At 43.5% G+C, this 15736-nt stretch overlaps 1 protein-coding gene across 1 annotated transcript in view; it reads left to right on the top strand.

Moving 5' to 3' along the window:
- IGF1R (insulin like growth factor 1 receptor) overlaps positions 1-15736 on the top strand; it is a 181499-nt gene that overhangs the window by 113396 nt on the left and 52367 nt on the right. Inside the window, exons 3-4 of the mRNA XM_081888411.1 lie at positions 9801-10110; positions 13787-13932. Of these exons, the coding sequence (XP_081744537.1) occupies positions 9801-10110; positions 13787-13932 (456 nt within the window). The remainder of the gene's footprint in view (positions 1-9800; positions 10111-13786; positions 13933-15736) is intronic.

The following is a 15736-nucleotide window of genomic DNA, read 5'->3' as shown; positions in this document are numbered from 1 at the left end:
GAGAGAGGGCAAAGAGGTATGGATGGATTTCACCAACCAAGTGTGCCTACAAATCCCATGTCCACCGGCCCCCAGTCAGCATGGCCCAATGCCAGAGATAATGGTTCAGCAAAATCTGGAAAGCCAAAGGTTCACAACTCCTGCATTAGACTGTTTTGGATCAGTGGGCTGCCATTTAGAGCATTAAGTTTAAAGTTTCATTATTTTTGAACATTTACAGTTTGAAAAGCTTTTGGCAGGAGGATTTTTTTTTTAGTTCAACCCTCTTAACTCATCTATAAAAATGCTTTCTTTGAATTTGGTGGCTTGTGTCCAGCTAAATGGTTTTTGGGAGTGGACCTATTAAAATTAACCAACCCACATCAAGTCACATTTATACTGTACATTTAAAGTGTTATCCTGTAACTACATTTTAAACAGTCAGGACTATCTCTCTCTCCCCCCCCCCCCGGATAATTCTGGGAGTAGTGGTTTGTTAAAGGTGCTGAAAATTGTGGGGAGGCCCCTGTTCCTTTCAGAGGCTACAATTTCCAGAGTGGTTTAACAGGCAAACCTCCTTCCCATGAAATTCTAGGAATTGTAGCTTGGGAAGGGAACAGGAGTTACCTAGCAACTATCAGCAACCTTATCAAGCTACAGTTCCCATAATTCTGTGGGAGATGCCATGGTTGTTTAAAGTGGTATCATAGTGCTTTAAATGTATGGTGTGAATGTGTGAATGTGGCCTTAGTCATCCATGAATTGCAGTAGGTCTCCTGTGGAGTATGACTAATATTTGATGCAACCCTATATCTCTGCCTACGTCCCCATCACTAATCATTACATTATACCCTGACATATGTTTTTTGTGGGGTTTTTAAAACCCAGCAAAGGAACAGTCCATGTTTTTACATCTAATGAATTACCTCTTTTGGAGCCTCCAGCACAGTCTCGCTTGCATAAGGGGGGGGGGGTGCTGCTGCGTGATTGCTACCCAGCCCTCACACATGGGTATCTGCAATACTCATCTCTACTTGGGAACAGTTGCCTTAATCCAGGGATGAAAGAGAGGGTGGGATGGCTGTTTTTCAGCTCTTTCTTTTATAATGGGAGCTGAATTTACAAGCAAAATAGGACTGGTATGACTCTATTGCTAATTATCCCCGTAATGACTTCAGCCTATGGCTCTTTTTGTTTTGTTTCAGGGGTTCCTAATTGTTTGCAAAACATGTTCTGAGGTTGGCATCGCTTGCCAGAACTTGCTCTGGAAGTTTTCCTTTCTTTTCAAAACTCGCAGATGAGTTCACTTGAACTTGGGGTTTTTTGGGAGGGGGGGTGCGGCTTGGTACAGAGCTGCATGTATGTGGGGCCGTCTGTGTTTTGAAGAAGGAAGCATTCTAGGATTTGGGTAAGGGGACCAAGTGTGGACTTGGACACCATGGCAGCTTAATTGCAAATGAGGTGGTAAAACTGTTTCAGGAATGCACTGCTTGAGACTGTAGGTGGAGGAATTTCACATTATTATTTTTTTTAAAAAGAAAAACAACACTTCCTTGCGTGAGAAGGAAGTACCGTTTATTGGTGACTAGAGCAGTTGTTTTGCATGCAGAACGTTCCAACGTCTTCATTTCATGAAGCACGTAATGGGAAATGTCTGTCTCTCCTGCTCCCTCATTGCCTGAGACCCTGGAAAGCTGCTGCCAGTCAGTGTTGGCCTAGATCAGGAATAGGGAGGTGCCCTGGCCTGTCCCCCTCACTGGCCCTGCTCCCTGCCCTACAGGAGTGCTTTTGCTTTACTGGAAAATGCCCTTGAACCCTGATTCTGTCTTATCCCAACTTGCAGTCCTCTAGAGGTTGCTGATCTACAGCTCCCATCAATGCCAGCAAACATGGCCAATGGCCTGTTAATGGTATTGTCATTTAGCAACATCTGGATGGCCAGCAGCTTGCCCACACTTGCCCTTTGCTTGCCTAGGAGGGACGCCTGTGTGTGGAAACCTCTGCCTTTTGTGTGGTTGGAATATAGTCCTCTGTAGAAGTCATATGCATTGTTCCACACTCTGCTACCCGTGGCCTTAGTCTGTGAGGCTGAAATGGGCCAGAAAGACAAGTAATTAGCCCCATGCAGCATGGAAGGCTGAGTTAGAAGCTGGGGGTGTTTGGAGTTGTATTCCAAAACACATCGAGGTTATCAGATTGGGGGAAGGCTGAATTAGAAGCTCCTGGTGGCCAAATGCATCTTTTTGGTTGCATTTCTCACCTATTCAATAATGTTGTATTGAATATAGTTGGGCAATATGTTTTAGTACTTCTATCAGTATTATATGTTGATAAGCAGTAGCAGGGATTGAAAACTTTTGGCCCCACCAGAAGTTGATGAACTACAACTACCACCAGCCCTGGTCAGCATGGCCAATGATTATGAGAGTTGTAGTTCACATCAAAAAAATTAAAGCGCTATGGTACCACTTTAAACGGTAATGGCTTTCCCCCCAAAGAATTCTGGGAGCTGTAGTTTAAGAGTACTATAACTCAGTGAAGGGGAGTAAGGATCTCCCAATAGTTCTCAACAGCCTTAACAAACTACAGTTCCAGAATTCTTTGGGGGGAATCCATAACTACTTAAAGCGACTTTATAGTACTTCAGATGTATAGTGAATGTGGCCCTGGAGGGCTAGAGATTCCCTCATGACTTACAGCTTGACACAGTACAGAAGATTTAAAAACGTCTCCTACCCCAAATTGTACACTTTCAGCCCAAACCATTTTAAATTAACAGAACTATAGAGAGAAACAAAAAGTAGAAAAGGAATTATCTTTCAGACATTTTGATGTAGAGCTGTATATGAGGCATGTAATTTACACATAAATGGTCTCTGGTACCAGGTCTGAGATGTACTGCCAAAACCCACTTTGTGTGTTTGAGTTTGAAGACGCTGCCTCAGTTAAGGCTTCTCTTTTGCAAAAAAACAAAAACAGCCCCGGGTTTGTTTCTCCCTGGGACACAAACCTGCCTTGTTAGGAAATCAGCAAAGTTTGGGAGCCCACAATACCTCGCATAGCTCTGCACACAGCAACAAAGTGTAAAAATGGGGCCCTGGGCACAAACAAGCAGTGGAGCGATAAATATAGAATACCGTCTCAATTCCACTTTCATTAGTCATGGCCGGACAGTTGAGAGTTTAATAAACTTATAAGGAATATTGAAACAGCTTTGCATTTAAAGCAACTCATCAAGTTTTTATAGTTGGTGGGGTTTTAAAATTCATAGGAGGATCTCCTTCCTTTTTTTAGAACATCAGCCACGAGAAACGTGGATTAACGGAGATTATAAAATATTGATAAAATATATGTTCTGTACAAGAGTGTGCTTTCTTTGCTTTCTCTCACACACATATACACACTGTCTTTTTCCCTTCCCAATCTCTTCTGGTAAACACCAAATGATATGTCAACCTTGTAGCAATATTAAACGTTCCACCTGGTGGAAAAAAATTTCTGTCTGCAAGGCCTTCAGTCTCCTTAGCTCAGTCCCATAAGGAAAGGGCCCAGTATCTTTTCCTTAGTCGGGGAGAAGTCTGCTCATAGCTAGGGGTCTGCTTTTGAGAATCATTTGCCACGTGGCCTGCTGCTTAAATGTTTTGGGTGGGCGACAGCATAGCTGTAGGCTCTAGCCATGTGGCTGACTGAGAGCTAGCATGGCTTGGGTGTGGTGAACCTTTGGCCCTCTAGATGTTGCTGGACTACAACTCCCATCAGTCCCAGCAAGTATGGCCAATGGCAAGGGATGATGGGAATTGCTATTTCATTTAAAGCTCACTTCCCACAAGACATCCGGAAGCAATTTACAATACAAAGGCCTATATAAAACAGCTGAAAATATAAAAAACAACTTTCAAATATTCAAGATACAGAAACATTTTGAATGTCACCTCCTACCCCATCCAAGGATCTGTCACTTGCCCCAACAAAAGTTGAATTTTTGTAACTTTTTTAAAAAAACACATAATACTGTATTTAGCAATATATGCAAGACTGTGACTTACTTGATCAATATGAGATTTCTTAACTCTGTAAGGAATTTGTCAGTGCAAATATCTATAGTGACTTTATTATTCCCTCCCCCCCCCAAAAAAAAAAAATATTTGAAGTGTTGCTTTAGGTTAGGTTCTTAACTTGATTATTTTAAGCTTTATAAAATAAAACCTTCTGGCATTCTGAAATACTTTGTCTCCAGGAACTTTGGGTTCCATTTAATGATAGTGTTATATTTTACTGAATTACAGTAATGTTACTGATGCAATTCTCCTCCAGGCTAGTGAACCACTTGCTGATGTCCAGTTCTAAGATGTTCGGTACTTCATTGTTAATATTTTCATTGTTCTTGTTAAATCCTCAGTAGGTTGGTATTTCAACCAGTCACCCCAGTCAACCAATTGAAAGCAAGGCAATTAATTGGCAAGTTTTGTAAAGCTTAATTCGATTAGGGGTCTGTATGTATTAGTACAAGTCTCAAATGTAACTCCCCCAACCAGATGTTGTTAATTCTGGAAATGTAAGTGGTAGCAGGAGGGAGGAACTGCTATGTGGGAAGATCCTCAGAATATCTTGGAAGCCTCTGTTGGATAAGAGTGGCTCTGGTAGGATGTAAACAGGGAACATATGGTGGTTCCTGAAATGTATTTGGGTCAAATGTAATTCTTGGATGGTAGACAGCATGCCCTGAGTTTGCTGTTGGGACTCTCTCGGGTTCAGCAGAATCTTTCTATGCTCTTTGCAAGTGCAAGCAGTTGTGTGCAAACTCTGGAGTTTAAAGCAAGAGCAGATAATTGCTTGCAGTTCTTAGCACCCGTGACGGTGAGAATAAAAAGCTATAAATAAGGACCTAGCAGGCGATTACTCCTTTCCCACCCTGTTCTCCCCTGACCACCACCTTCTTCAAGAAATCTTCTAATTGTGGTTTAATTATCAGGAAGCAAAAGGAAGCCATTCAGTGTTCTCATGTTTGGTGTTATGACACTTTCCTCCTGTGAGTTCCTCCTCACAGAAATGTCATGGCTTTTATCCCACCCACCCCCTCTCTTTCTTTATTAAGCTGCTCCGGTGAAGAGGAGGATTTACCCAGTGAGGCAGGAGGACGACGGGGAGTATGCAAAGTTAGGCCACATTCAGGGCATTCATTTAAAGCCCTATGGTACCACTTCAAACCGTCATGGCATCCCCAAAAGAATTGTGGGAAATGTAGTCTGTTAAGAGTACTGATATTTAGTAGGAGACGCCATTCCCCTCACAGAACTACATTTCCCACAATTCCCTGTGAAGAGGGATGATTGTTAAACCACTCTGGGAAATGTAGTTCTCAGGGTGGTATAGATAGTAACTTTGTGTGTTTGATGTGTGACTCTTGTTTAGAACTAGAGGAGGATCTTGGAAAACTCCTCAAGAAAGCAATGGCTATTTCTTTGCTCCACGTTGGGACATGCTGCTACTTGCAACTGAATGAATATGTATAATTTCACAAGCTCGATTTGCATTTCAGCTAGGTCCATGAATCATCAGAAATGGGTGTGGGCATGTGAGAGAGGGAAAGGAAGAGAGAGATGTCCCAGTTTTCTTCATACCCCTTCACTCTACACCCCCACCCTGCATTCCTCTTTTTCTTAGCGAGCCAATGTAGGACAAGAGTCATTGGGCTTGGTCCAGACAGACACTGGTTCAAAATCGGGCTAAGCCACAAATCAATAGCCTTAGGGCAGAATTGTTTTATGGCATGCAGTCTAACCCTGTGTGCATTACCCCAAAATGCCTGCCATTTTACCACTTGCTGTTCTGTCTTGCAGGGTGGTTATACACATTCCTAAGGTCGTGTACAATAGCAATTAAGATGGGTCGCCAACCTTTTTGAGCTAATAGGAACATTTGGAATTTCCTCCTCCATCCCTAATCCCTACATTGGGAATTTTGAGACGGTGCTGTGGATGCCAGTCAAAATGGCTGTCCTGAGGGGGGAGGGCATGACATAGCACAAAATGGCTGCCCTGAAGACGTAGCATAATCGATCCCACATCTAAAAGAGCAGAAAAAGTAACAAGGCCACAAAGTGGTGTGGGAATTCCTGCCTCTCAGTCAGCTATCCCATGAATGGGTGGGATGGGGAGGCTCTTTCCATCTGTCTTTTGTTCAGAAGAGGGATCCATTTAACTGGCATCCAGTTAAATGTGGGCATATTTAAGGGTTGAGTGTGTTCAGTGTAGGAGAGGCCCATTCAGTACAAACAGGAACTGTGTAGGAAGAGCAGATAGCCTCTCATATATTGTGGATTTTTGAAGGGATATTTAACAGACCTTCGACTGGGCACTGTAGGTGGTACTATTGGGCATCCTGGCACCCATAGGTGCCATGTTGATAACCTCTGACTTAAGACATTTAAAATGCACTGAATGAATACAATAATATGTTCTGAAGGGCAATTTCTGTAGGATGATGTCAAGCAGGTAGTTAGAAAACAGCCTCTTCCAAGATTTAATACGAGTTAGTATTTCCAAATTCCACTTTTGGTGAGCAAAATCAGCCATGTTCATATACACAGCTCATATACAAATGCATAGTCATATACAAATGCTCGTCACCTTCTGAATTCCCTCCTTGAGACAAAAGTTTTGTTGAAGTATTCAATTGGATGGGGATTTGTTTTAATTTTGGGGTTTGTGGGAAGGATAGGGCTTGGCGAGAGCAAAGGGAAGACTTGACTATCATTTTACAAGAAAGGGAAGAATATTTCTTTTAAAAACTAAAAAGAAAAAAGAAAAAAACCACCACACTTGGCAACTCTGTGTCTGCCCGCGTGCGACTGGCGCCCTGCCAATCTTGGCGGAGGCTGTGGCCTTCGCTTGCCAGGCGTCTTACGCTGCTGGCTACGTTTCTTCATTCCCTCCAACTGACTGTTTATTCACCTGATTGTTCCGTTTCAGCCTTGGTGAAGTCATGGCGACCTTTTGAGGCATTCCAGAAAACTTGGTGTATTTGCTCTGTTATGCTTCAACAAATAATTTACGGAGAGGTCTTCCCACGACACAGTCTTGTGTTCAAAAGGCAGTAGTATGGTCCCCCTAATACTGAAACTGCCCCCCTTTTTTCTTTTAAGTAATTTCCTTTTTTTAGGAATGTGAGAAATTGCTTCATTTGTATGTTTACCCTTCTCTCTCTCCTCAGAGTCTCAAGGCAGAGAGGACTCTCTTTATAAACAAAGCAAAACTATATACAACAATAAAAGAGGAAAAGCACCCCATTTATTTATTTATTTATTTATTCTTTTTTAATGCATTTATAGCCAAATATTGCTCAAGGCACTTTACATGGACCTCCCCCCTTTCCATTTAATCTCCACAACAATCCTCTGAGGTAGGTTGGATGGAGAGGCTTTCACTAACCTTAGGTCACCCAGCGAGCTACATGGCCAGGTGAACCTTGGTCTCTTACATTCTAGTCCAAACACTAACCAGTACACTAATTTAATTTCACATACATTTCAAAATAACTTTTTTTCCTTTTGCATTTTCCATTCTTAGCTATCCTTTCTCCGAACTATTTTTTTTATAACATGAGTAGCCCACTCCAACACCTGAAGTATTAAATTGTCTTTTTTACATAAGCTGTTAACTGACTCTTCTTGATAATTATCACCACGGGCAATTAATCAACCTCAGTTCCCAGATTTTTCTGCTCTGTCAGTTTGCAGGTACTTTCCCATGCTTTGCCATATAATAGCCTTGTGATGTTCCAAAGTTGCAGTCTTGATCTTATTCCTATTAGGGGGACTTTCAAATCACCTGTTACTTGAGCCTTCTAACTAGAGACAGAATGACTTCACAATAAAATAAATATTTCAAGGCACACGTTAAAAAGCATATTTTCGAAGAGAGTGTTAAGACGAAGACTGGTGGTTTAAAGTTAACACAAATGGGCTTCAGTTCCGCCGAAGAGCTGTGTGCAGACGGTCCCAGGTTCATTCCCTGGGAGGGGCTGGGAATGTTCACTCTCTGAAATGCTGGGGAAAGTTGCAGGATATTACCCATGTCCTGCTTGTAGTCTTTCCACAAAGATCTGGTTCGCCATTGTGGAAAGCAGGATGCTGTGCTAGATGGGCTTTTGGTCTGATCTAGTAAGGACTCTCTCATGTACTTAAAATGATAGAAGGACAAAAATTGAGGCCAGGAAACCAGAGGGGCTCGGTATAAACGCAGCTTGTGTTAGAAACAGCCTGTTCTGGTTGTATTGTAGCTTTTTATGCTTTCTGAAATATGAGCGATGCAAGAGAACCTTGTGTAACTGTGCTGTTCAGCTCATTGATGCCAGATTAGTTTGGTGTAGATGGTGTGGATGACCCAGGCAGTGTTGTAGGTTTTTGTTTTTATTTGCAAATCACCCTAAATAAGTGTGCATCAAGGTACATAATATTTTAGGTACCACAAGCTGAGCTCTAAAGGCATGGTATATATCCATGTGTCTGCGGCTTTGCTTGATATCCTTGTGTAAACGGGAAATCTTGTTACCATACTAAATCTTACGTTTTGGCACTCGTGGGGAGCAGCAATCCATCTGCTTGCAAGACGCGCTGTCTGGAGCTGCTAATGAAATCCCTTAATAGCCTTGGAGACTTCTAATATTTACGTACACTGAGCTGAGGCGAAGCCCACTGCAGGCTAGCAAATCTGGCATCCAAGCAGAGAGCCTTTATGATGTCAGGTTAACACCGGTTGACTTATTTAAACTACTCGTTCAAAGTAATACTTCGAATGGTCATTTACTATCTTTAGCTGAAGACAAAAATAAGAAAACTCGCAGCCGCCTGTGTCTAAGGCTGCTGTGATGTCATGCAGTGTTCGCTAACAACTCTGAACTGCTTGAGCGGGGAAATGTCTGCAAAGGAAGGTTGATAGGCTGTGTAACTTCTGTGAGGCAAGTGAAAGGGTAGGAACTGTAGCGCAGCATTCAGACTCCTGCTTTGCACGCCGAAGGTTCCTAGGTTCTTTCCTTGACAAGTCTAGCCAAAAGGACGTGGGAACACAGGGAGCTGCCTTACACCACATCAGACTGTTGGTCCATCTACCTCAGCCCTGTCCATGTGGACTGGTAGAGGGTCTCTAGGGTTTCAGAGGGAGGACTGGGACCTTCTACATGCAAAGCAGATGCTCTGTCATTGAACTGTAAAACATTTGTGATTGTAACTTTGTTTTAAAACTCTTTTAAAGTATTCGCTGTTGTACACATGTCTTGTAATACTTTTTTTTAAAAAAAAGTCTAGCCATTATGTCTCTAGGAGTAGAAGAATGGACTATGAATCAATCAATAAATACGTCTGATAAAGCAGAATTTAAACTGATAATTTGGGGGTTGTGCTTTGCCAGTGGTGGAGAACCCTTTGCCACCTAAGGGCTGCATTTCCTTTTGGGCAGCCTTCCACGGGCCATGTACCAGTGGTGGGCAGGGCCAAAGGTTATAGTCATAGATGTAATTTATTTTACCTTTGTACAGTAGACTAGCTTCTACACTCACACACTGCTCTCTAGCCCTCATCCAGATAAGCAAGAGGCATTATCAGAATTCAAGCCAGGCAAAAATTACTCTAGGTGTGAAACTTGTCCCATGGGGGGGGGGTGGACTGGGGAAAGCAGGGGGGGCAGTTAGAGAGCCCCAGAGGACTGCATTCAGCTCCTGGGCCTGAGATTCCCCACCCCTGTGCTGTGCCATTGTTTGGGTTGCGTTTATGCCTTATAATGTGCCCCTTATTTATGCTGCTTTGCTCTTTTCCCTCCTTACAGTGTGTCCCAGCTCATGTGGCAAACATGCTTGTACTGACCAAAATGAATGTTGCCACCCGGAGTGCTTGGGAAGCTGTACGGCCCCAAACAACAACTCGGCATGTGTGGCTTGTCGTAACTACTACCACGATGGGACCTGCGTCGCCACCTGCCCGCTCAACACGTACAAGTTTGAGGGCTGGCGCTGCATCACGAAGGAGGCCTGCTCCAAAGTGGCCTTGGAACACTTCGAATATGACAGCTTTGTGATTCATGACGATGCGTGTGTGTCCGACTGTCCTCCTGGATTTGTGCGCAATGATACTCAAAGGTAACACACACACACACATTGCAAGTTGCTGTACTCTTTGGGAAACAGAGTTGGAGAAAGGCTATTCAGACATGGAGGATATTGCAGTAGAGGATCTGTCCCATTTTCTAATATTCCATTAACAATGCAGTACCTCTTTTATTATGAAAGTGTGGCTTTTTGACCAATGTACCAACTATGGGATGCGGGTGGCGCTGTGGGTTAAACCACAGAGCCTAGGACTAGAAGTGCCATTTGCTAAGGGTGCTGAGAATTGTTAGGATCAGAAGGTCAGTGGTTCGAATCCCCGTGATGGGGTGCGCTCCTGTTGCTCAGTCCCTGCTCCTGCCAACCTAGCAGTTCGAAAGCATGCCAAAGTGCAAGTAGATAAACAGGTACCTCTCCGGCGGGAAGGTAAACGGCGTTTCCGTGTGCTGATCTGGTTCGCCAGAAGCAGTTTAGTCATGCTGGCCACATGACCCGGAAGCTGTACACCGGCTCCCTTGGCCAGTAAAGCGAGATGAGCGCTGCAACCCCAGAGTCGTCCGCGATTGGACCTAATGGTCAGGAGTCCCTTTACCTTTACCAACTAATTATGTGCGGACCAGGGGTGGCCCATCCCGTTTAGCTGCCTGAGACGAAACAGAAATGTGCCACCCTCTGCTTGCACTGCACACCCACAGCCTTGCCACCCCTCTCGAAGCCTTGCTTCCTGGCGTGGCTACTGCTTCTGGGTTCTGACAAGATCACATGACAGTTTTTTGTCACAGACCTCTGGAGGTCTCTATGATTTTGTAGGATTCTCGCGAGATCTCGCTGGGAGCCACTGCAGCCACTTGGGCAGTGGAGGTGGGCCTGGAGACGCCACTTGAATTCTGCCACCTGAGATGGCTGTGTCAGCCCTCGTTGATGGGCAGGTGTGTGCACAGAAACCAGACTTTTTTATTGCAGGAACATAACAGGGTTGGAGTAAAATGAGGGTCTTTTGTTATTTCCCTGGGAAGAGGGCTTGACTGTTAAACCACCTTAAGGAACTTCAGCTCTCTGAGGAGGAGAAGGTGGGGGGGGGGCGCCTAACAACTATCAGCACCCTTAAAAACACTACAGCCCCCAGGATTCTTTGGAGGAATCCATGACTGCTAAAAGTGGTATAGTAATGCTTTAAGTGTGTTGTGCCCATGAGGCAAGTTGAACAATCCATGGACAGGTATTCTTCCACTGCAGATCAACTTATTGTGTGCAGACTACTTCCTCTGTGTTGTAGTCAATAAGTAATGAAAATCTGTGTGAACTTGCCCCTAAATCCCTTTAGCATTGTAGCATGTGTTTTATTTTTAAACCTTTGGCCAAAGAGCTTGGGTGACAGATTCTGGAGGGATGACCATGTTAGTCTGTTGCAGCAAAAAGAGACAGACTAACTTAATGGGTCAGAAGTAGGCCCAGAATATTACTTTGTTGGGTGCAAGACAATTAAAACTTTGGCATTCTCATGAGTGGGTGGTTACATAAATGAAGACCATCCTTCCTCTTGAACTTTTTTTTTTAAAAAAAAAAGTTATGTGGAGTGTTTGCCTTTATTTGTTCAGCGATTTCATTTTCTGTTGACATCTGACTTCTCCTGTTTTTTATGTTAATTTATCCAAACAAACCTTCCTCTGGCCCCCCAAAGAGTTCCTAGTTTATATACAGGTGCAAAGTACTGATCTTTGCCCCTCATTAGAAACCCAGTGTTTACTGGGAAAAGTTTTTTCCTTGCTGCCTCTGACTACTTGAGTTTTCAGGCAATTAAAAACACTCATAAAAAGCATAAGCCTCTTTATCTGAGCCTCTGTGTGGTAATGGAGAAGATGGGAAGTGGTGAATTGAAAGCCAATGAAATTTGTAGTGTCCCCTCCTCCCTTCCCCACTTGCCTTCCCATGATGAGCACTGATAGCTGCAAGGGAAGGGGTGGTAATTATTGGTGTGTTTACTTTTAATGGTTTCTGGCATGCACCAACAGGGCCATGTACTGAGAGCGCTTGAAATAAGTGTGAGGATCAATCAATCATTGGGTTGTTTTTGTTTTTGATTATGTATTCTGTGTTTCTATGTTATAACCTGCAGGTATAGGGCGGTATACAAATTAATTAAATAAATAAATTTGTATGCTGCTTTAACAAAGTTCAGACCATGCTCAAAGTGGCTTACAACATATAAAACATTACACAATTCCAAATGTAGCAATAGTAGTTAGAAACAATAAACAAAACATCAAGTACACAACCAAATTGGACAGTTTCCACATAAACCATAAGATCTGAAATAAAAGTTACAAAAAATTAACAGCAACAACACACCCACACCCCGCCACCCAGCAATGCTGCCTCCTAAACAATGCCCCAGCCCAAGATTCTGTTCAGCAGCCTCAGCTTTTGTAGCTGGAGTCAGTCAGGGCCGCACCCTTCCAGGCCAGGTGGGAAAAGGCCTGCAAGGCAGGGAGCAGTTCTTCCAGGACTTACAGGCAGTGACTGGAGTATATTCACTGTGGGGATAGCTGACTTGAATAATTTCCATGTGGCTCAGCCATGTAGTCAGCTGACATAAAACAGAGAAGAGTCATGTCTCTGCCCCCAAGGAACTGGCAGTAGGAATGAGAGAGCAGCCTTGCTGGAGCAGAGCAGAGTTCCATCTGGTCCAGCGTTCTATTATCACATTAGTCAAGGAGATATCTCTGGGAGACCCAAGAGCTGGACATTATCATCTTCATCATTATTATCATCATTTATTTATTAATTGCCTTCTAAACCATCGTCTCAAGGTGATTTATGTAAAAAAAGGAACCTAGCCACTGTGCTCTGCACCAGCTGCAGCCTCCTGACCAGCCCTAAGTGTAGCCTTGCATAGAGCATATTGCAGTAACCCAACTATGAGCTGCTCAGTGCAGAGTAAATTGTGGCCAAGCTATATCCCTATCCAGGAACAGCCATAGCAAAAGTGTACTGCCTTTCTCTCTCCATTACTGAAGGTAATATACCGTATTGTTCGCTCCATAAGACGCACCTAGTTTTTGATAGAGGAAAACAAGAAGAAAAAATCCTGAATCCCAGAAGCCAGAACAGCCAGTGGGATCGCTGCGTTGCAATCCCGTTGGCTCTTCTGGCTTAGCTGTGCGCAGTCTCTCTCTGGCAGGGGATGAAGGCTCCCCGGGAAGGGGAAAAGCCCCCCAAGAGTCGCATACACGCTCCACGCGGCTCTTTAAAGGGAGCGCTGTGCAGAGCCTCCCACCTGCACTCGCTCTATAAGACACACACACATTTCCCCTTACTTTTTAGGAGGGGAAAGGTGCGTCTTATAGAGCGAAAAATTCGGTAGCCATCAGGACTAAAAGCCATGATAGCTATATTACCTTCATGACTAAAAACTGACGACTTACGAGAAGGTGACCCTCTATAAAGAGGGAAAAAATTGGAAGTTCTCAAACATATGGACTTCTTGCCATATATTTGAATGTCCCACCACTTCCTCCTCCCCTTCCTCTCTCCTCCCTCATTAAAAGTGCACACAGAACATAATTGTTTGGATTTATTATGGTTTAACTTGTGTTGTTTGACTATTGTTTTGTTTTTCCTTCTTCTTGGGGAAGTTCAATTAAATAAACCTATTGATTGAAAAATGGCAGGTTTTTGCTGATTATTTGTTGCCTTTCTCTCCTGACAGCATGTTCTGCAGCCCTTGCGAAGGACCCTGCCCCAAGGTGTGCTCCTTTGAAAAGACGATAACCATTGACTCTGTCACGTCGGCAGAGTTGCTACAAGGATGCACAGAAATCAAAGGGAGCCTCGTTATCAACATCCGCCGTGGAAGTAAGAAACAGTTTCTGTTCACTTGCTTGCTTGCTTGCGCATGTTTGTGTGTGTGTGTGTAATCACCATCACTCCTATTTTTCTAGAAAATGTAGGTGCAGGAACTCACCACGAGCTTCTCCCTTGCTCTTTTAGAATGGCAGTGGTACCTATCTGAGAGGTGCCGGAACTGAGCTCCTGTGAGCTCTGGCTGAAAAAAAAACACTACTATTGTTTGAGAAACGTCTCCATTTTGGATACCTTACAAATAATGCAAGCTTCTTTAAAAAAAAAAAGTTTTCCCTTTTTAGTGGTTTATTTTTATTTTGTCTTGTTTCTTTATAAAAAGCAACAAGCTATGCAGAAGGATGGTAAAGTAGTCCTTTAAAAGAAATGGAATAATGCTTGCTTGGTAGAATGCAGGCCATTTGGGAGAGGTACTTGCTAAAGCAGGTATAGGGAGGGAGGAAAGGAAGCATCCTTTGCCTTCAAACAGTCGGCAGACCGCAGGCAAGTTGAGTCTCCTGCCCTCTCCATTGGCATGGACTTCCCCCTTTCATCTCTGCGTTACAACACCTCCTGCCTCACCAGCAGAGTTTCTCTAATAATTACAGGGACTTCCCGCCTTCCTCCACTGCGTCAGTAAGGAAAATGAGAAGATTCCACTTGCCTGGAGTGCCCTAGCCAAATGGCCAGGGAGAATATTTAGCATTTCCATTTGGATTCTTATTGGGAGCCCGAAATCTGCAAGATTGCTTATGGGCAACTTTTCAGCTTGTAACAAAATTTCTAGCTCTCATGAGTGGTAGAATGGTTTGGTAATCTCATGAATCGTATTGTATTTTAACTTTTAATGTATCGCTTATATATTCAAAGCTTACTTACTTTCGTTTATTTTTAAAATTGTCTAGGCCAGTGCAGTAAATTTGATGATGATGAAAAACTACATTGTGCTTATCTTTCCTGGTCCACCTCTCAGTTTATTTGGCTTCCCACCATGAATATAAGTATTTGGAAGTTTGATTGTTGGAACAGAATAAAATGTGTATGGGAAGCTTACACACACACACACACACACACACACACACACGTATGCCAATAGGCTAAATCCACATACTTCTTACAGTTGAATTTTGTATTAGTTTGATCTGGGTAGAATGGCCTTCACCAAACTACTCTATAGGTGCCTACAAATCCCATACATCCCAGCCACCATTAGAACTCAGTGGTTTCTGACAATGGAAATTTTAGTCCAAAATATCCAGAGGGCACCAGATTGGGGAAGGTTGGAATAGAATATACAGTGTGGAGAGGAGCTCTTCTGTTCCACAATTGTTCAGACAATTACTGCTTCTTATTAGATAAGGGAAATGAATTCACAGTATGACCTTGAAGGAGGGGATACTGAGATAAGGGCCACATTCACAACCATATATTTAAAGCACCATGATACCACTTTAAACAGCTGTAGCTTCCTCCAGAAGATTCTGGGAGCTGTAGTTTGTTAAGGGTTTTATAATAGTTTAGGCTTGCCATATTTCAACACCCCCTTTCTTTTGAAAGAAAGGACACATTTTCCAACTTCAACTCTCTCTCTCTCCCTCCTTCCTTCCTTTTCCCCACAGGGGAAAGGGGGCAGTGGCACAGCCTCCTCCCCATAAAAAAACAAAAACCCACCACCCCCAGCGTCTTCAAGAGCTGCTGCTTCTTTCTCCTCCTCCTCTTCTTCTTCCACCAGGGAGGAAAGAAATGGAGATTCCCTTTTGAGCCCGCCCCCTCCCCCCCCGCTTTGGGAGGGTGGGACTGAGCAAGTAGCTCCCGAGCA

Source organism: Podarcis melisellensis, assembly GCF_964234715.1.
Source record: "Podarcis melisellensis genome assembly, chromosome: 14".
Taxonomy (NCBI): domain Eukaryota; kingdom Metazoa; phylum Chordata; class Lepidosauria; order Squamata; family Lacertidae; genus Podarcis; species Podarcis melisellensis.
Note: the sequence above shows the minus strand (reverse complement) of the source record. Positions and strands in the feature narration are given on the sequence as shown.